Source organism: Orcinus orca, chromosome 1 (genome assembly GCF_937001465.1).
Source record: "Orcinus orca chromosome 1, mOrcOrc1.1, whole genome shotgun sequence".
Classification (NCBI taxonomy): Eukaryota; Metazoa; Chordata; class Mammalia; order Artiodactyla; family Delphinidae; genus Orcinus; species Orcinus orca.
The window spans coordinates 100,180,939-100,199,213 of record NC_064559.1 but is presented as its reverse complement, the minus strand read 5'-3'; the positions used below and the strand labels follow the sequence as shown (position 1 = coordinate 100,199,213).

At 58.6% G+C, this 18,275-nt stretch overlaps 2 protein-coding genes across 7 annotated transcripts; both read right to left on the bottom strand.

Moving 5' to 3' along the window:
• Nucleotide 1: 1 nt before the first annotated feature.
• Nucleotides 2-6,929, bottom strand: MUC1 (mucin 1, cell surface associated). The gene is made up of 7 exons (XM_049708376.1): nt 4,489-6,929; nt 2,260-3,998; nt 2,105-2,160; nt 1,823-1,953; nt 1,550-1,671; nt 1,317-1,466; nt 2-357 (listed from the first exon to the last, which is right to left on the bottom strand). Exons 1-7 carry the CDS (start codon nt 4,541-4,543, stop codon nt 289-291), a joined length of 2,322 nt encoding a protein of 773 aa, XP_049564333.1. The 5' UTR covers nt 4,544-6,929; the 3' UTR covers nt 2-288.
• A 113-nt stretch (nt 6,930-7,042) lies between these two features.
• On the bottom strand, nt 7,043-18,020 carry THBS3 (thrombospondin 3). Of its 6 annotated transcripts, none has more exons than XM_033414689.2 (23): nt 17,033-18,020; nt 15,841-16,345; nt 15,006-15,262; nt 14,799-14,901; nt 13,962-13,988; nt 13,680-13,762; nt 13,543-13,594; nt 13,264-13,412; nt 12,751-12,891; nt 12,432-12,509; nt 11,905-12,057; nt 11,603-11,713; nt 11,401-11,508; nt 10,943-11,102; nt 10,491-10,609; nt 10,301-10,353; nt 9,825-10,018; nt 9,457-9,635; nt 9,299-9,347; nt 8,929-9,125; nt 8,512-8,684; nt 7,437-7,576; nt 7,043-7,350 (listed from the first exon to the last, which is right to left on the bottom strand). In XM_033414689.2, the coding sequence occupies exons 2-23, from the start codon at nt 16,010-16,012 to the stop codon at nt 7,292-7,294; spliced, it is 2,757 nt and encodes a 918-aa protein (XP_033270580.1). In that variant the 5' UTR covers nt 16,013-16,345; nt 17,033-18,020; the 3' UTR covers nt 7,043-7,291. The 6 variants fall into 6 exon arrangements, 5 of the variants coding, with proteins under 5 accessions (XP_033270580.1, XP_004284668.1, XP_033270582.1 ...); XM_004284620.3 differs by having other exon boundaries at nt 15,841-16,047; XR_007476679.1 differs by lacking the exon at nt 7,043-7,350 and adding an exon at nt 8,269-8,356 and having other exon boundaries at nt 7,441-7,576; nt 15,841-16,047.
• Between the last annotated feature and the right edge of the window lie 255 nt (nt 18,021-18,275).

Genomic DNA, 18,275 nt, shown 5'->3' with positions numbered 1-18,275 from the left:
GCGGTCAGCGCAGAGGAGGCCCGAGTTTTATTCAGCCATGTTCAGGTTCCCACTCCCATCTCTGAGCTGTCTGGGCCAGTCCTCCTGGGAGCCACTGCCTCAGGCTTGTCCCCAGGGGCTCGGATGGGCTTGCCAGGGCTAAGATAGGTGAGGGAGACTGTGGGCAGCCCGCCTGAACGCCCAGCTCACCAGCCCAGAACAGAGTTGGGGGCAAGGCGGGGGCTGCAGCAGTGAAGAAACCCAGGGAGGCAGTTGGCGCTGGCTGGATGCTCAGCAGGCAACGTGCCCCTACAAGTTGGCGGAAGTGGCTGCCAGGTTCGCGTAAGAGAGAGTGCTGCCACCGTTGCCTGCAGAAACCTAGGTAGGGAGAGAAGGGATCCAGGGTGAGGGGCAGAAGCTTTCCTGGGAGAAGCTTCCTCCCCAAGGTCCCTGGATGGCACCCCGTGGCTGGGGTGAATGGTCCAGGCGCCTGACTAGCTCTCAAAGGGTTAATTTGGAGAGAGCACCTGCAGGTCACCACCGGCAGCCAGGTGACTGTAAACAGGGCCACTCCTCCTCGAGCTCCCCTTCCCTCCCTCCCCTCGGCTCTCATCAGCTCCCCCTGCTTTCCCCTCCTGCCCCCTTTTCCCTCCATTCTCTGCTCCTCCAGCCCAAGGAGGTGTGTGTGTGTCTGTAAAACTGGAAGAAGGAAGTCCCCAGGAGGAGGAAAAATGGGGTCAAGAAAAGGAAACTGCTCTCCCCTCCCCCACTTGGAGTGGCTTTCCAGCCCCAGGTGGCCAAGTAATTATTTACTAAGTCCTGGAGAGAAAGGAAGAAAGAGGGAGGAGGGGTCTGTGCTTCTCCGGAGATTCCCAAGAACCTCCCCTCACCCGGCACCCAGGCTCACCTGGCTTGGTGAGACTTCTTCCCCAATTCAGAGACCCCTCCTCCCCACTAGCCTGTCTCAATCTACCCTCCATTCTTAGGAGGCAAGCTGGGGCACAGGTGCTCCTTCCATGAAGGGCTCCCCTGGGCGCAGTGCCCCACTCATTTCGCCTCTGGGCATCCCAGTGAACAGCCCTGGCACCAGTTCAGCGGAGCAGTGAATGCTCTTCTGGGAGTGCTGGTAGTGGGGGCACCCCCTACTGAGGTCCCCCTTCTTCCATGGGCTCTTCCCAAGGTCTTTCCCCCAGAACTCACCTGACCTCCACAACCCCAGCCTTGTCAGGCCCTCACTGCCTACTGTCACTCTCACCTCTTCTAAGTTCTTTGGGCTTCCCAGCACTCTTTCAGAATCCCTGCCAGCCAAAGCCTCTGCCTCCCTCCGCCATCCTCACCTCCTCAAAGGGGCTCCGTTTGGTACTGCCAGGGGGCACATAGCGCCCATGGGTGTGGTAGGTGGGGTACTCGCTCATAGGATGGTAGGCATCTTGGATTGGAAAGAGGTCCAGCTGCCCATCGTTCTTTTGTCTGCACTGACACACAACCTGGGGAGATAGGAGGTAATGCGGGGCATGGGGGTTCCTTCTAGGAGAGGAACTGTGGTCAGGGCTGGGGACTGAGCACTTACCAGGGCAATGAGATAAATGATGGCCAGGGCAACCAGAACACAGACCAGTACCAGAAGGGCAATGCCCCAGCCAGGCACCCCAGACCCAGACTGGGCAGAGGAAGGAAATGATGCATCACACACTAAAAGGAAAAGCAAAGGTCAGAGCAGTCTCTCAAAGGAGGTGACCCTCCCCTTATTAGTGCCAAGAGGAAAAGCAGGAATCTAGATGCTGGAGAGAGAGAGGGTCCCGGGCAGTGTGGTGCTGGCTGGCAGCTGGGGAGGTGATCTCACCACTAGCTCCACTGATGGTCAGGTTACATTTGACTGCTGCTGCTGCAAGCTGACCAAACTGTCTCTCCACGTCGTGGGCAGTGGTCCCCTCTCGGAAGACCAAGGTTAATTTTACCACCACAGATCCTGGCCTGGTCAGAGAGAAACAGGCAACTCAACTGTGGGTCCCAGCTTCTGGGTCAGCACACCCCCCACCCCCCACAACCACAAGCGCACCAGCCCCTCCCCACAGTCAAGACAACATCCACCCATCCCACATAGAGTCCACACCCAGAACTGTACCTGAACTCGATATCTGAGAGGCCCAGAAAATCCTCTTGTTTATAAGTCTGCACAAACTGGGGTGAGAGGGAAAGGACTAAGTTTTGATGCAAGGTCTTCAAAGAGTTCTGAAGGCTGCTTCGGGGGAGCACAGTGGAGGAAAGGCAGCTACTCACCAATACAGAAATGATTCTCTGCAGCTTCTGGTAGTAGCTGGTGCTGGGATTTTCCAGGGAAGAGTTAAACTGGAGGTTCGTAATGCGAAAAGACAGGAAGAACAGGGAGACCCTAATAGGCAACTGCTGAGAAGTCTTATTACTGGAGGAGGTGGGAGCATAGGGAGGTACTATGCTCTGGTTAGTGCTGCTGGCGGTTGTCCTGGTAATGTGGCTGGCAGAAATGGTGGGAGTATAAGAGCTGGGAACTGAGGATGGAGTGCCCTTGCTGGCTTGGGTCATGGTAATCTTGGAAGAGGTGCCCTCATGTGCTGTAATGACAACTGAACTTGAGGCAGGGCTGGTGGTCGGAGGTGAGTTGCCACTGGTGGCCCGGGGTGAGGTACCACTGTGGGTCGGAGGGGCAGTCGAGCCTGAGGCAGGGCTGGTGGGGGCAGCTGAGCCTGAGGCAGGGCTGGTGGGGGCAGCAGAGCCTGAGGCAGGGCTGGTGGTCAGAGGTGAGGCGCCACTGGTGGCCCGGGGTGAGGTACCAATGGGGATCGGAGGGGCAGTTGAGCCTGAGGCAGGGCTGGTGGGGGCAGCAGAGGTTGAGGCAGGGCTGGTGGGGGCAGCCGAGCCTGAGGCAGGGCTGGTGGTCGGAGGTGAGGCGCCACTGGTGGCCCGGGGTGAGGTACCACTGGGGATCGGAGGGGCAGCAGAGGTTGAGGCAGGGCTGGTGGGGGCAGTCGAGCCTGAGGCAGGGCTGGTGGGGGCAGTCGAGCCTGAGGCAGGGCTGGTGGGGGCAGCCGAGCCTGAGGCAGGGCTGGTGGTCGGAGGTGAGTCGCCACTGGTGGCCCGGGGTGAGGTACCACTGGGGATCGGAGGGGCAGCAGAGGTTGAGGCAGGGCTGGTGGGGGCAGTCGAGCCTGAGGCAGGGCTGGTGGGGGCAGTCGAGCCTGAGGCAGGGCTGGTGGGGGCAGCCGAGCCTGAGGCAGGGCTGGTGGTCGGAGGTGAGTCACCACTGGTGGCCCGGGGTGAGGTACCACTGGGGATCGGAGGGGCAGCAGAGGTTGAGGCAGGGCTGGTGGGGGCAGCCGAGCCTGAGGCAGGGCTGGTGGTCGGAGGTGAGTCGCCACTGGTGGCCCGGGGTGAGGTACCACTGGGGATCGGAGGGGCAGTTGAGCCTGAGGCAGGGCTGGTGGTCGGAGGTGAGGCGCCACTGGTGGCCCGGGGTGAGGTACCACTGGGGATCGGAGGGGCAGTTGAGCCTGAGGCAGGGCTGGTGGGGGCAGCCGAGCCTGAGGCAGGGCTGGTGGTCGGAGGTGAGTCGCCACTGGTGGCCCGGGGTGAGGTACCACTGGGGATCGGAGGGGCAGTTGAGCCTGAGGCAGGGCTGGTGGGGGCAGCAGAGGTTGAGGCAGGGCTGGTGGGGGCAGCCGAGCCTGAGGCAGGGCTGGTGGTCGGAGGTGAGTCGCCACTGGTGGCCCGGGGTGAGGTACCACTGGGGATCGGAGGGGCAGTTGAGCCTGAGGCAGGGCTGGTGGGGGCAGCAGAGGTTGAGGCAGGGCTGGTGGGGGCAGTCGAGCCTGAGGCAGGGCTGGTGGTCAGAGGTGAGGCGCCACTGGTGGCCCGGGGTGAGGTACCACCAGGGGTCGGAGGGGCAGTCGAGCCTGAGGCAGGGCTGGTGGGGGCAGCAGAGGTTGAGGCAGGGCTTTGGTCACTCAAAGGCTGTGGACTTGTGCTTTTGGTTGTAGCAGAGACTGTAAGAAAGATTGTTAGTGTAGGGTTGGTGGCAGCTGTCAGAAGTTGAGGTTACAGAGTTGGGTTGGGGGACAAATCAGCACAAGGAGAAAATACGTTCTCTGGCATCTGAAGACGTAATGCCAGGAGGATTTGGGGAGTGGCCCCTAGGTCAGCCCTCCTCCTCCCTCCCTGCTGGCAGCCTCCCTCCTTCTTCCCATACCTGTCTGCTCCTGGCTTGTCGGGTTTCTCCACTCCTAAGATTTACCTCTCCTGACTCCACCCCCACCCCCTCCAGCCTTCTTTTCAGCACGTTCGCCTGCCCCTGGCACCCACTCTCCTGGGGGGCTGTCTCTTCTCAGCCTGTCCTTGGCCTCACTCCTTTATTCTTTATTCTGACACAGACTGGGCCACCCCTGTCTGCAACTTCTGCCTCTTGGATGCCATCTCCCAGGAAGCAAAACCCACAGAAGGGCTGGGAAGAGCCCCTCCCCACCTTGCGCCCCTCACCTGTAAGGAATAGCAGCAGCAGGAAGAAGAAAGGGGCCTGGATGTCCGGTGTCATGGTGGTGGCCAAGTGGTGGGGAGGGGGCAGAACAGACTCAGGCAGGCAAGTGCGCGTGTGGTGGAGCAGGCACAGGCGCCTGCTGCTTTATACCGGTCCCCCCCCCCCATGCCCGCCCTAGGCTCAGCCAGAGCAGGTGACAGGTGACAAAGCTCCGCCTCCTCCCCCTTTCCCTACCTCCTACCTCTTCCTCTTCCTCTTCCTCCCCAACCATTCCTGGACCCTCATATAGGGTAAGTGGGCTCCAATCACTCAACCCTCTGACAACCTGTTTGTTTTCCAACTGGCCTCCCCCTTTCACCAACCACTCCCTGGCTCCAGAAGGCGGTGGAGGGAGTCTGGAACCTGACCTGGGTCCCCATGGTCCTATTTTAGCCTCAGGACAACAGACAAGGTGAGAAAAGTAACAGAGAAAGTGGGCTAAGTCAAAGTCCTGCACGGCAAGGCCGGGAAGCTCATCCTCAGGTCCCCCGCACCATTGCCCCATTCTCCCTGGGTCCCTTGGAGTCCCACTCTGGGGGCTGAGAAGGAAGGGGAAGGCTCCATAATCTGTAAACTAGGTGCTAGTTTTGGACCCCCTCCTCCCCCACTACTTCCCGGAACAGCCCCACTCTTCTAACCGCTTCCTGTCCCATTCCACACACGGTTCTACCCTGAAACCCACAGTCCCGGCCCCTGCCGGCCTTTCCAGCAGCCTGAGTTCCTTCTTTGACTTTCTCCCGAGAAGGGGGCGGGGGAAGAAATTTCCACTTAAAGAAATATGAAATCTGGGTTCGGCCGAACCCTAGGGTCTTTGCTTTCCCAGTCCTCCACCTTGTAGCGGCGGCTCGCTGGCTGGGCTCTCCTGCCCTCTAGCGGTCACCGGGAGCCTCACCGGGCCTGCCCGAGCGGGCTGAGGGGCTGCCTCGTCCGGGGAGAGGAGGTTGGGTGGCGCTGACTAAGTGGGGGCAGAGAGAGGCTGGGGAGGGCAGGCCCGGGCCGAAAGAAGCAGTGGCTTGCACAAGAAGGGGAGGAACACGCTGTACCATCGACGGAGGGGCTGGGAGCTTTAGCAGGGGACTCAGGCGCGTGGGGGCGGTGTCTGGAGGAAATGGCGCTAAGTGGGTGGGATCCAGAGTTAACACGGAAGGGGCACCGAGGTATTTGGCGAGGGCAGCGGAATGTGGGAGGGAGAATGGGACAGATTAGTTACGTATTTATGAGGCAGAGAATAGGTGGGGCGACAGAATGGTATTTAGGGGCACGGAACTATCCTTTGCAGAGTATAGTGGTATTTGGGGCCGGTGGGCACAAGGTGATGGGGGTGGTGCAAAACCGTTTGTGAGCGCGCATGATTTGGGAAGACCAAGTGATATTCTGAAGGGCAGAAACATGTGGGACCAAGGAGTACTTGGGGCCACAACGGCGCACATGGAGCTTATCGAGTCCCATCCAGAGGTCCTGGGCTGCGGTCTAGACCGACAGAAGCAATTACGTCCTCATTAGGAAACAATTCTTAGCCCCAAAGAAAACAGATTGAGAAATTAATTTTACGAACACTTCGGTCCGGCGGGATTGCAGGGAAGCCGGGAAAGAGGAGAGGGACCACAGATCCCAGACGCGCGCGACTCCGCCGGCTTGGCGCGGCACTGTGCGGCAGCCAGACCCGGGGGCGGGCTCGGGGCCGGAGGGCGTTTACGTCATCGCGCCCGGGCGCGGGCCGGAGGCGGGGAAGCACCCCTACCCGCCGGCTAGAGAAAGGGCGAGTATCTAGGTGGGCGGCCCCAAAACTTCAACCCCGGGCGTTGCCAAGCAATAGCCATTCAGTTCGGTTGCTGGGACACGCGTCACCATGGCGACGGCTCCGCGCCGCGCAGCCTGAGTATTTAAAGAGCAAGCGCGCGCAACGCCCCGGCGTCTGAAAGCGGCCTTCCGGGATATCGCGGTCTCCCCTTCTCCCCTTCTCCCCCCACCCTTACCACCCCCTTCACCCTCTTCCGGGCGCCAAGTCTCTCTGGCCTCCAAGGTGAACCTAACTCCCCAGCGCGTCCCGGGTTCTCGGGCTGGTCCGGCTTCAGGCGGTGGAGAGCGGGATTCCGGGCCCCGGGCGGGCGGGAGGGACGGGACGCGGTGCAGTGTTGTTCTTTCCCCCGCCAATATTGCACTCGTCCCGGCCTCCGGCCCCCTCGGCCCCCCGGCCTCCCCCTCACCCCGAGCGGGTCAGCCCCAGCCCTCCTGGCTCTCGAACCCGGCTGCTCTTAGACTGGAGTGTCGCCGCTGCCACCGTGAGTAAGTGGGGCTGGGAGGACTTTAGCCATCCTCCGACCACCACCCCATCCTTCACCTAACCTCCGTCCTTCACCTAACCCCCGTCCAGCACCTTCCTCACCGTGCCCCAAACTCAGACAAACTTCCTCTAGATCTCTAACTTCCATTCTACTAGTCCTCTCCCCGCCTCAGGTTTTTTCCTGCTCCCCACACTATCCCGGCAAAATCCCTAAAATAAGTAATTGCACTGGCTTAGAAAACAATTAGAACTTTATGGCAACGTGCTGTTGTCTTTCCTGGCGTTAATGCCTGAGAAATACCCCTCAAAAACTTCTCATGTCCTGAACAGTGGGGTCACCACACCTCTGGGGCTGAACTGATGGGTGCCAGAGGAGGTTCTGTGTTTGGCTGAGGGGCTGTAAATTAGACCCCAGGGTCTCCAGGATGGACCCCAAGGCCTGAGGGTCTAAAATCAGGATTCTGAAGCCGGTGGCCACCTCTTCACACTCTTTCCTGGAGCAGCTGCCTCCGGAATGGCTCAAAGTCCTCGGGCACTGTGTCTGAGAAAGGAGATATGATTAGGGTCAGAAGAAGTGACTCCCATGAGGGCAGGAGAGGTCAGGCTGATCTCCGTCTGGAGCCTCACCATTGCATCGATACTGGAGATTGGACCAAATGATGTTTTCTTGGGAGAAGCAGAATACACCAAGACGCCCCCCTCGCATGGATGTGTCAATGATCACCCCAGAATCGGCCACTAGCTGGGAACCCTCATAAAGCTTCACCCTGTCCAGGATAGGGGTGTCCATTGGTGCTAGGGTGCCAGTGGACACTGTGCCACCATGACCTGGCCCTGTTCATCCCCAACCCCCCTTGGGCTCACCAGGCCTGAGAGAAGGGAGGTGGGGAAAAGGGAGGAAGGAAAGGGGAGGGAAGGGGGGTGCTTTTCTCAGGCCTGGGGCCCCTGGCTCTTTGTCCAGCCCCCTTTGCATCTCAAAGCACCAGCCGCATTCCAAGCGAGGATTGGGTTGCCATGACGATGAGTACAATGGGCTGGGGGGTGAAGTCACCAGCTTCCCAGGCTCTAGTCCACCCCCCATCCCCTGTCCTGGTGCCCCGCAGCCCCAGGCACCTTAAAGGGGAACCAACCCAAGTCCCTGCACTCTGGGCTCTTGGCCATTGCCCCTCCCTTCCCTGCCATCCCCACCAAATAGGAAATGCAAAGTTGTGGACAGAGTGCTGAACTGAGAAGCCTCAGCCTCGCTCCTAAGAGGTGTGGAGTCTGGGTTTCCGTAAGCTCTTCTGTAAACGATGATCCCTTCCAGGTCAGACACTTTGATGAGGCAGGTTCTGGGCTGTACCAGTGATGGGGCTGGATGTGATGTGCCTCTCCACAGACTGGCCTGGGGTTTGGAGGCTCCCAGACGCACCCTCATTTTACAGAGGGGAAAATGGGGCACAGAAAAAGAAGGACTTGCCCAACATTGCTTATAGGTCCTCGGCAGCACCAGCACCAGAGCCCAAGCTGCCTGGTGTTAGGAAGAAAGCAGGGCCAGGACAGCAAGTCTGTGGTGAGAGGGGAGGTAGAGAGAAGCGGTCCCAGTCCGGGCCCAATGGCATCAAGGCACTGAGTAGAGGGGAGGTCACTGGGGAGTCCCAGCTAGAGGTGAAGGGAAGGCTGGGCCTGGGGTCCCTTGGGAGGGCTCAGCCCCTCCCCTCACCGAATGTAGCCAACTTGAGGCCGGTGCAGCAGCTGCCAGCGGTAGGAAGTCTTGTCACGCCAGCCTACATTTCGTGGGTCAGTCCACAGCAGCCGTACCTGATCAGGGGTGTGACCTGTATGCCACAGGGCATTCCTGAGGTGCTCGCCTGGGCCAGACACTGATGTCACTGCCTAGGGGGCATCGGCAAACACAGTGGGTCAACCCCAGGACCCGACCGAGGGAAGACAGCAGGTTGGTAAGTGCAGGTGGAAAAGGGAGTCAGGAGAATATTCTGGAGCCCCAGGGAGCCAACCTCCAGGCCAGATGTCTGGGTAAGAGGGTTCCCCCTACTCAGGCAGTGGGGGAGGCCCCAGGGTTGGTGGGGGAGCCTTTGGGAAAGGGCCCTGGATTGGGGAATCTGGGCAGCTGCGGGACCTTGAGCTGTAGCCCGGGCTGGGCAACAGCCCGGAAAGGTGTGGCCTGCCAGTAGGTCTGCTCCGTTTGCTTCCACATGACCACGTAGAAGCGGCCGCTGTCCTGATAGCTGAAGAGAAAGCCTGCGTAGTCATCATCAGTCACTGTGTTCACATGGAAGGTGCCTTCAAAGTCCACACCATTGAAAGCTGTATATCCTGGGGGCAGGTGGGTGGATGGGATCAGAGTCAGGGGCAGCAAAGCTACTGATGCCCATTGTGGGGTGGGGATGGGAAGGGATGCCTGCTAAATGTGTGGCTCCATCCTCTGCCTGTAGGACCCCTCCATTGGGAAGTCATTGAAATTGTTGAATTGGGTGTCCCTTACATACCAACTGCCAGGCCGGGGTCACTGTTCATGGTCTGAACGATTTCCATGCCCTGGTGGTATGCAGTAAAGACAAAAGCCCTGGTCCAGGTGTGCTGCCCTCCTTAGGCCCTGCTTGCTAGTCTGGCCTGACAGCACCCGCCCAGCCCACTGCCCTAGTACCTGGTTGAGCACGACCCAGTTTGGGTCAATCTGAGCATCACCCTCAGGATCCAGGACGACGGTCTGATAGGCCCGAAAATCCGTGAGGGTTACCTCTGCACTTTCAGGGCACACGTCCAGGGGGTCAACCACTGCATCATTGTCAAAATCATCCTCACACACATCACCAACGCCATTGCCTGGGCAGGATGAAGCCAGGTCCTCAGGAAGGCCCTGGCCACTGCCAGTAGCCAACACTTCCACCTCTCGGGCCTTGAGATGTTGACCTCTCTCCACCACCCTGCCTTCCCTCACTCCCCAGCAAGGCCTGCCACTTCTCCCTGAGCAAAGCCCATGCCAGCCCAATCCTCTGAGGACTCCAGCCTTACCATCTGAGTCCTTCTGATTGGGATTAGGTACCAGGCGACAGTTATCAGGACCAGGAGGCATGTAATCTGGGACACCATCATTGTCATCGTCCCCATCACACTCATCTCCAAGTCCATCATTGTCTGAGTCCAGCTGGGAGCTGTTGGGCAGCTGTGGGCAATTGTCCTTAGTGTCCTGATGTCCATCGCCATCACTGTCCAGAAAAAGGCACCTAATAAAGGCTTTTAAAGGTACCACATCCTTCCCCACTCTTCTGCTTAGGAGTCTCTCTGGGGTTTACCCTGCATTCAGCCAGACCCCTTGCAGTCAGCCAGATGAGGTGAAGGTCCAGCAGTAAGAATGGAAGGTAGACTATGGGAATGACCTGCTACTCGATAGTAGTGGAGAGTTAAAGTTAGATCCTAGAGGGAATTGAGAACATACTAGAGGAAAGTAAAGTATCCCCTAACTTGCCATCTCTTGGCCAAAACCCTACCTGTCTTCATTGGTGTCACAGACATCCCCCACCAGGTCGCTGTCTGCATCTGTCTGAGAGAGAGGGACCCGTTCTCACCATCTCCTCTTGATAACTCTAAAGAGGGTGACCTGACCACTTCCCATCCAAAGGGCTGGGCTTCATCCACCAGTCACCCCACCCCTTCCCTGCCCTCTCCATTCCCCTGTACCTGGGTGGGATTGCTCATTTCAGGGCAGCTGTCGCAAGCATCTCCCACCCCGTCCTCATCCCTGTCTGTCTGTAGGGGGTTGGGGACTTTAGGGCAATTGTCCAATCCATTGGGGATGCCTAGAAGATATGCAGGTAACACAAGGTTATCACTAGAACGAATCACTCTGTCTTCTAGGTTGGTGAAAGCCCTGAGCTCTATCTCCCATCCAGAGGACAGCTGGTCAGGAAATCTGCCTGTAGCTTGTCTTATCCTCTTGCTCACTCCCTGCCTAACCCCACACCCTCCCTCACGTTCCCACTGACATCTGCCACAGGTAATCTCTCACCCAGGCTGACTTCCCCCAAGCATTGCCCTTCCCGAATTCTCAGCCTCCCCGCTTCATTCCCACCATATCCAAATTCTTAGAGGTTTCCCAGCACGCGCCACCCCCCCCAGCCCCAGGCCTGCACCATCCCCATCCACGTCGTTGTCACAGGCATCCCCTTCCCCATTGCCATCTGTGTCTTTCTGGTCATTGTTGGGAACGTTGGGGCAGTTGTCACAGGCATCACCAAATGAATCTGTATCTGAGTTTTGCTGGTCCTTGTTGGGAAACAGCCGGCAGTTGTCCTGAGGTGGGAGGGAAAGAGTCAGGCCTCCCTTGAACCACTGGCCACCTCGCATCTTCCTCATCCCTGTACCCTTGTCTACAATCACCACTCCTGTGACGACCCACCTGCTTGGCTCCGTCCCACCCACCCAACTTCCCTGTAGTCCACCTCATCGTGGGCACCAGGTTTATGGCTCCCTAACGTGGAGTATTAGGGCCCCTCCTCAGGAGCTGCCAGTGGCCAATGGAGGACAGGGTTATGGGACAAGGCAACAGCGTCACAGAGAAGCTGGAAAGGTCAGGACATCTGGGAGCCACCTCAACATTCTTGATCCCGTCCCCGTCAGCATCATCATCACACTGGTCCCCCACACCGTCGTTATCAGCATCCTCCTGCCCAGAGTTGGGTGTCAGAAGGCAGTTGTCCTAAAGGTCAAGGGGAGGAAATGGATGGATGAGTTCTGTCCTATCCCAGCCTGGGGTGCCCTATCCTGCTCACTTGCCCGCCTGCCCCCAGCACCTGCTTGCAGTGTTTGTTGTTGTCCATGCAGGGCAGCGCCTGGTCCGGGTAGCCATCAATGTCTGTGTCGGGTCCACACACATTCCCGTTCCCAGCCCAGCCCACGTTACACTGGGGCAACACAAAGGGTGGGAGTTAGTGGTCTGGGCTGGCTCCCCACACCCCACCCTCTTCAGGCTCTATTTTCACCAACCAGTTTCTGGGCCTGGGCCCACCTCCCTTTCCCATGCAAGCCCCCATACCAGTCCCTAAACATGGTCACACACACACCCCTTTTCTTCCAAGCCCCAGGCCTAGCTCACCGAGCAGGACACTGCACCATTGCGTTCAAAGAGACAGTGCGCGTGGACATGGCAGGGGCTGTGGGTCGGGCTGTGGCAGGTCCGGGCTGGGAAGCAGCCCTGGCTCTGGTTGCCCAAGAAGCCCAAGCGACAGGGACCACACTTGAAAGAACCCTAAGAGTAGGGAGGCAGTGTCTCAGGAAGGAGGGTCAGCCCACCACAACCAGCAACATCCCCATCCCCTGAGGGGTGTAGGAGGGACCCTCACAGCTAATAGGACAGGTCCATTACTTATCTCCTTTAGGTTCTCCTCACAACTTTTTAAGGAGGGTAATAGCCCCATTTCTCAAGCGAGGATGCTGAGGCTCAGAAAAGGTAAATAACTTGCTAAAGGCCATGGCTAGTAAGAGGCAGAATCAGAATTCCAAACCGGGTCCGTGTTGAACACCTACCACATGTAATGTCCTAGGGAAGGAGGAGGGGAAGCAGGAAATCTGAAGAGGGGGTTGCACATTCCCACCACCCAGACACTCAGGTGTTCAGCTCACCACAGTATTGGTGCAGATGGAGTTTGGGTCGCAGCCACCATTGTTACCATCATTGCATTCATCAATATCGTTGCAGACCTGAAGGGGCAGACTTTGGGTAGAACCAGACCTACGGTGGGTCTCCTCAGATACAGGAGAGAGCACTGGTGTGGCTTTATCTTTGAACATGGACATGAAGCCCAGACCGAAAACCAATGCGAAGCTGGCAGATGAGCCAGGAGCCTCATCCCATTTATCACAAGGGCTCCACATCCAACCCAGAAGCCCCCCGCCCCTGCAAAGCCAAGATCTTTTGTCCACGGACTCTACCCAACCTGACCTGTTTGCTAGCCCGGGCGTAGTCGATGCCCACACCAGACACCCGTGTGCCTTTGTAGCCTCGGGGACAGGCTTCACAGTGGAAGCCAGGCATGGTGTTGACGCAGCTGGAGCCCGGGAAACAAGGGTCCGCGTGAGCACACTGGGGACCAGATGAGAAGAGGTCAGGCCCCTGCCTGTGATCCCAGGACCACTGTTCCTGGTCTCCCTGTTTGCAGGCCTCCCCTCCCCAACCTCATCTATGCTCTGATCCCACCCCCAGCCTCCTGTGGGTTCCCTCCTAGCCAGCCCTCTCAAAATGCCCCTGCCACTCTCCCAGCTCCTTCCCTGCGTGGCCCTGCAGTCTTCATCCCAGACTTGTCTCCCTCCCTTCTCATATGTATTTTCTGGTCTCCAGCCTCTCCTAAACCCAGGGTTCCTCTGCTTCTGACCAACATTCACCCCACCTTCTTGGGCCTCTCCTAACTCCCTCACCCCAGCTTTCTGTGCCCTTCCAGAAAGGGTCCTCACCCACCTCATTGATGTCTGTGCAGTGGGTGCCGTTGCCCTGTAGGCCAGGGGGGCAGGGCCCACAGCGGTAGCCGGGGTACTCATACACTTCCATGCAGTCCACGCCTCGGAAGCAGGGGTTGGGGCTGCAGTGGGAACGCTGTTCATGGAAGCCTGGGTGGGGGGTGGGCACAGTCAGAGTCACCTAGAAGTCACCAGTTAATTCACCAGAAGTGGAGGCCAAAGCCCTGGGGTGGGGAGCACACTGATGCCACCTGGAGCCCTTCCCTACTCTCCTACTCACCGCACACCTGACACTCCATGATGGTGTTTCGGATCAGGGACATTTCTTTCACCTGGTAGAAGGATGGGGCGGAGTCAGCTCTTGGCATCTGCCACCCCACCCCAGAATCAGCGCCACCCTTCATCGGCCCACTAAACCTGGTCTCGGATGTCATCCCGCAGCTCTACCAGGATCTGGTTGAAGAGGGTGAGTTGGGTGACCAGCGCCTTGGTCTGCTCCCCTGTCAGGGTCCAGGGTGCAGAGAGGCTCAGAACTGGGGCACCAGCCCCGGGCCCTCTCTGGGTAATAAGCCAGGTGCTGCCACTGCTGCCCACCCATCTTTAAACCCCACCCCATTCCTGGCGGAAAAGGACTTAGTTTCAGGCAGCTGCTCCTCCCCTGCATCCTCATGCCCCTTCACCTCAGCGAGGCCTACTCACCTAGGATGGAGTGCAGTGCGTTGGCCACTAGAGAGGACAAGAAAACACAGAGGGTGGACATGTGAGGAGGGGCCTGGCTGGTAAGGAGGAGGGAGGGAACAGGAACAAACGGCTGGAGTCTTGGAATAAAGATGTGGTATCGAATGGTAGGAAGGCAGTGGTGATGCGCAAGCAGCACCTGCCCCCTCCACTGGATGAGGGTCCCTCTAAGGGAGCCGCCTCACAGATAGTCGAAACCCAAATCCTCCTGTTCCTAGGCATGGTAGTGGCAGAAGGGATCCAAGTGAGAGGTGACCCGAAGCAGGGCCAGGGCCCCAGTACATTCCATTTCCTCCCTCCCAAGCTTCCACCACAAGAGCTCTTTGAAATATCTGGGAGAAGTGGACATTTTATTTAGGTAAGAGCCTCTGAGCATCCCTGTTAGAGAGACCAGGCAGATGGGCAGTGCTTAGGGAAATGGCTGGTAGGTGACAGATGCCAGTGGGAGCTAAAAAAGACTCAAGACCCTTAGCTCAGTCAACCAAGAAAGACCAAGCAGCTAACTTCCTCACCCCCACGCAGAGTTCTTCAGAGTTCTATTCTTTTTTTGGATCATTTTATTTTTCTGGCCACCCTGGTAGGTGGGATGACCTTAAAGGAGATTTTTTTGACCCACACCTCCTGCTGGGATGGTATTATTTGGAGATCATAGAGTCGGAGGTGAAGGAGATTTGGGGTCACAGAGTCAGAATCCCCAGGAATAGGTGAGCCGAAAGAACTGCTGTTAAGGGGGAGGGAGGTCAAGAGGATGGGAGGGACCCGGGGTCCAGGATGTCAGCTAACAGAAGTCTGTGTTACCTGCACTGTGGATAGACTCATCCCCCTGGAACGGACACTCACTCAGGGCTCCGACCCGGGCCATGGACCCGCCCAGAATCATTTTCATAGATTCCACGAAGCCCTGGGGGGACAGAAACAGAGTAGGGTGGGAGGACCTACCAATTCTTCCTCCCACCGGTGCAAACTGTTTCACAGACACTCAGGGGGTCCTCCTTTCCTGCTCACCTGCATCCTCAAATAAGCCTTCTGTCCCGTCCTAATCTCCAGCCCACTGACTTCCGCTGGAGGAATGGGGGCCAGGGCCGGAAGGCCAGCATGCTGGTCACCCAGTTTGCAGTCCACATAGAGATGCAGGGCAGGGCTGGGTCTGGACGGACCTCGGAGTCGCAGGAGAGCCGTGTGTGTGCGCCCGTCAGCCAGGCCTGCTTGCTGTAGGTTCACTGCATGGACTTTGCCATCTTCCCGCTGGTACCGCACCAGCACTGCCCAAAAGGGGAGGTCAGTATGCGCACCGTCCCCCATCCCATCTCCCAGCTGAGAGACGGGATGGATCAATTCTTCTGAATACCACATCTCTAGGACTATCATTCCTTATCCAGCTATGTATCTCTCAACACCTTGTACATAATAGGTACACGAAAAATGTTTTCCAAATTGATTCAAAGACTAGGACTTTCTTAGTCTTCAGTGTCATCAGATCACTCTCTCCCGTTAGGGTGGCAGCTGGTTCCATACCCACTGAACCGTCCCAGTGATCTGAGACAGTTCAGATCCCTGGGACACAGTGATACCACTTCTGGGGCACAGAGACATGCCTCCCCTCCCCCCAGGCATTCCCACATACAACTCCCATTCCTACAGATGCCGCACCCTATTGTTTGGGTGCCTGGCCTCCTGAGGCACCTCCTAAGCACCAGGTGCCCCTGGTGCCTGGACACAGCCTGATGGGTCCACGGTCCCCACTGGAGCCCAAGGAGAATTAAGAGGGATCTGAGAGTGGGGATGAGGAAGAGTGCTCAAAGCGGTCACCACGGCAGGAAAGGAGATGCCCACCAGTCACCTTTGTTGATCTTGCCCACAACAGAGGCCTCCAGCCATCGTGTGTTGTCTTGGCGAGAGTAGAGGCCGAAGAGGACACCACCCTGCTTGGGGGGCAGGCGGAAGGTGGACAAGAGATAGATGTCCCCAGCAGTGAGCAGGGCTGTCCGTATCTTCTCCACCACAGCTACCATCTGCCGGGACTCGCCCACAGTCAGCAGGTCAATCACTGGTCACGCAGGGATGATCAAGGTCAGACCCCTGTCAAATGCTAAGGCCTGCTCTCTCCTCTGAGCCTTCGGGGGTGGGGCATCCTTCATCACCACCCGACAGTGTTAGTCACCTCCTGGAAATTCAGCCCTTGTCGCCATCAGAGGACAAGGCATTGTGCCTTCCTTACTGCCACTCTGGGAACCAGCAGGCCTGAGGCTCACTTGGAAATACAGAAACAGCACCCCGCAAACTTGAGATGCTCCCACCAGGTGGCGCAAAGGAGTCACTGTGCTGATCCCAGGCAGGAGTAGCACCTGGTGCCCACAGCACAGAAATAGGAAGGCAGTTTCTCTTTACACGGCTGGGTTTGGCTCATTCCACACCCTAGTGCCCCTCCTCCCATCCTGGGGGTTCAGCATGCTCGCTCTGGATGAGAACAGCTGCTCACTGAAGGCTCCGACCCTCCTACTGTCTGGCTCTCTCCTACAGGAACGTACGACCCAGCTCCTCTGCCTCCTGCGTCCTGGCCAATCTGTGGTTTCCCTTCCAGCCAGCAAAGAATCTGTGCCTGTGTCATCTGCTCCAGCTACCTCTCCCACAGCCACAGGCCCATCCTACCACCAGACCTCCAGGAGGGCCCAGACCTCTCGGTCCCCACCCCCCCATCCCGTTCTTAGGTAGCCAGGAGCCCAGGGGTGAAAGAAGCCACCTTTGAGCTGCTCTCCCAAACCCTGGGGTGCCTGGGGTTGCTCAGACACCAACCCAGCCAGGCAGCCCTAGCTAGCATCCAGCTCCTGAGTCCTCTGCCCTGGCCAGCTCCCACTCATCCACCACCTTCTGGTGTCAACTCCTCCCCAAAGGGCCATAATTTCATCAACTCTTCTCTCTGATTCAGTGTCAGGACTCTCCCCTCTCCTTTTGCCCACATGCTCCCTGCTATTAGGCTGGGGGCAAAAGGGGAGGAGGCAGAGAGGGGGCTAAGAAGATTGGTACAGGCTTACCCTGCAGGTCCTGACTGGCAGATGTGAAAGTGCAAAGGAGGAGAAGAGCCAGGGCCCCCCGAAGTTCCTGCGTCTCCATGCCGCTCAGCCGGCTCACTACCCCTGGCAGGCAGGCGGCTGGGAGGGGAAAAGGCTAGGCGGAGAGCAGGAGCGGGGGGGCGGAGGGACTGGAAGGGGGAGTTGAAGGGGGGGCCGGCAGGCGGTGAGGGGGGGGGGCTGAAACAAAGAGCTGCCAATCACCCTGGAGGCATACCCAGCTCCGGGAACCAGGGGCACTGGGGAAGAGTCCTGGAGGCCTCCTTGCCTCCTGCCTTTTCCTAATGGTGCTCTCCCCCAGGTGCCTCCCTCTCTCCCGGCATCTCGCTGTTGGGGGCTGCTACCGAATGCTACTGTTTTCTGGAAGCCACAGTTGGGGAAGGCAGGAACCCTTGGCGGGGCAGTGCCAGACAGTGGGCATTATTCCACAGCTGGCATGAGAGAATTCCAAGGGAGTGGCCGAAACTAGCTCGCTGTAGTGCCCAGGGGATGGCCGCATGGCATGAAGTTTGCTGCTCGGATAGAGCAAGTGCTCTTTATTGGGGGAGGGGGGGCATGACTTGTGCTTGCGCCTCCGTTTTTCCCTCATTCCTAGGAAAACTTCCGAGTCTGGAAGCGTCCGCTGGGAACTGGAGGGAGAGTCTAAAACAGTGGTCAGTGAGGTTGAAGAAATCAGGAAAGAGGAAAGGGACACCAAGGACAGGAGTAGACCAAAGGACAGGCCAGGGGCCGGGGGCCAGACTGGGAACACTGGGGGTACCGGCGGACAGGCCGTGACCCGGATGAAGCAGAGGGGCGCCTCTGTTCCCGTTACCAAGGCAACAGCCCGCGAGCCCCACCTCCCCTTCCCCCACTCAGGCCCAGCCCGGCCTCGCTCCGGCCGCCGCCACCGCCCCTGTTTTGTTTCCATGGCAACAGGAGGCGCGGGGCCGGTTCCAAACATAACGCGCTGTGGAAAACATGCAGCTCGGGGGACCCCCCCCCACCCCCGCAGCCCCCGCTCGGGGCCGAGCCCTGCGGGGCCCCCAGAGCAGCCCAGACCTCGTGCAGATTTGCGAGGGCCCCCAGAGCCCGTCCAGGAGCACAAAACCCCCCTCTCCTAGGCCCGCCGCGCCTTCGGGGGTTCAGGGCTCCCCTCGGCCGAGGTACCCTGACTCTCCAAGGCGCGCCGCGCTGAAAGCCCTTCCCCCCTTCGCGAGCCACCTCT

Bases quoted from the DNA above. Each gene is read 5' to 3' on its own strand.
- MUC1 (XM_049708376.1), bottom strand. From the start codon at position 4,543: ATGACACCGGACATCCAGGCCCCTTTCTTCTTCCTGCTGCTGCTATTC. The intron at 3,999-4,488 runs GTGAGGGGCGCA...TCTTTCTTACAG, and splicing joins GCTGCTGCTATTCCTTACAG to TCTCTGCTACAACCAAAAGC. The intron at 1,954-2,104 runs GTACAGTTCTGG...CTCTCTGACCAG, and splicing joins CTCTCAGATATCGAGTTCAG to GCCAGGATCTGTGGTGGTAA.
- THBS3 (XM_004284620.3), bottom strand. From the start codon at position 17,111: ATGGAGACGCAGGAACTTCGGGGGGCCCTGGCTCTTCTCCTCCTTTGC. The intron at 16,048-17,032 runs GTAAGCCTGTAC...CTGCGTGACCAG, and splicing joins TGCCAGTCAGGACCTGCAGG to TGATTGACCTGCTGACTGTG. The intron at 11,714-11,904 runs GTGAGCTAGGCC...GTGTTGCCCCAG, and splicing joins ATGGTGCAGTGTCCTGCTCG to TGTAACGTGGGCTGGGCTGG.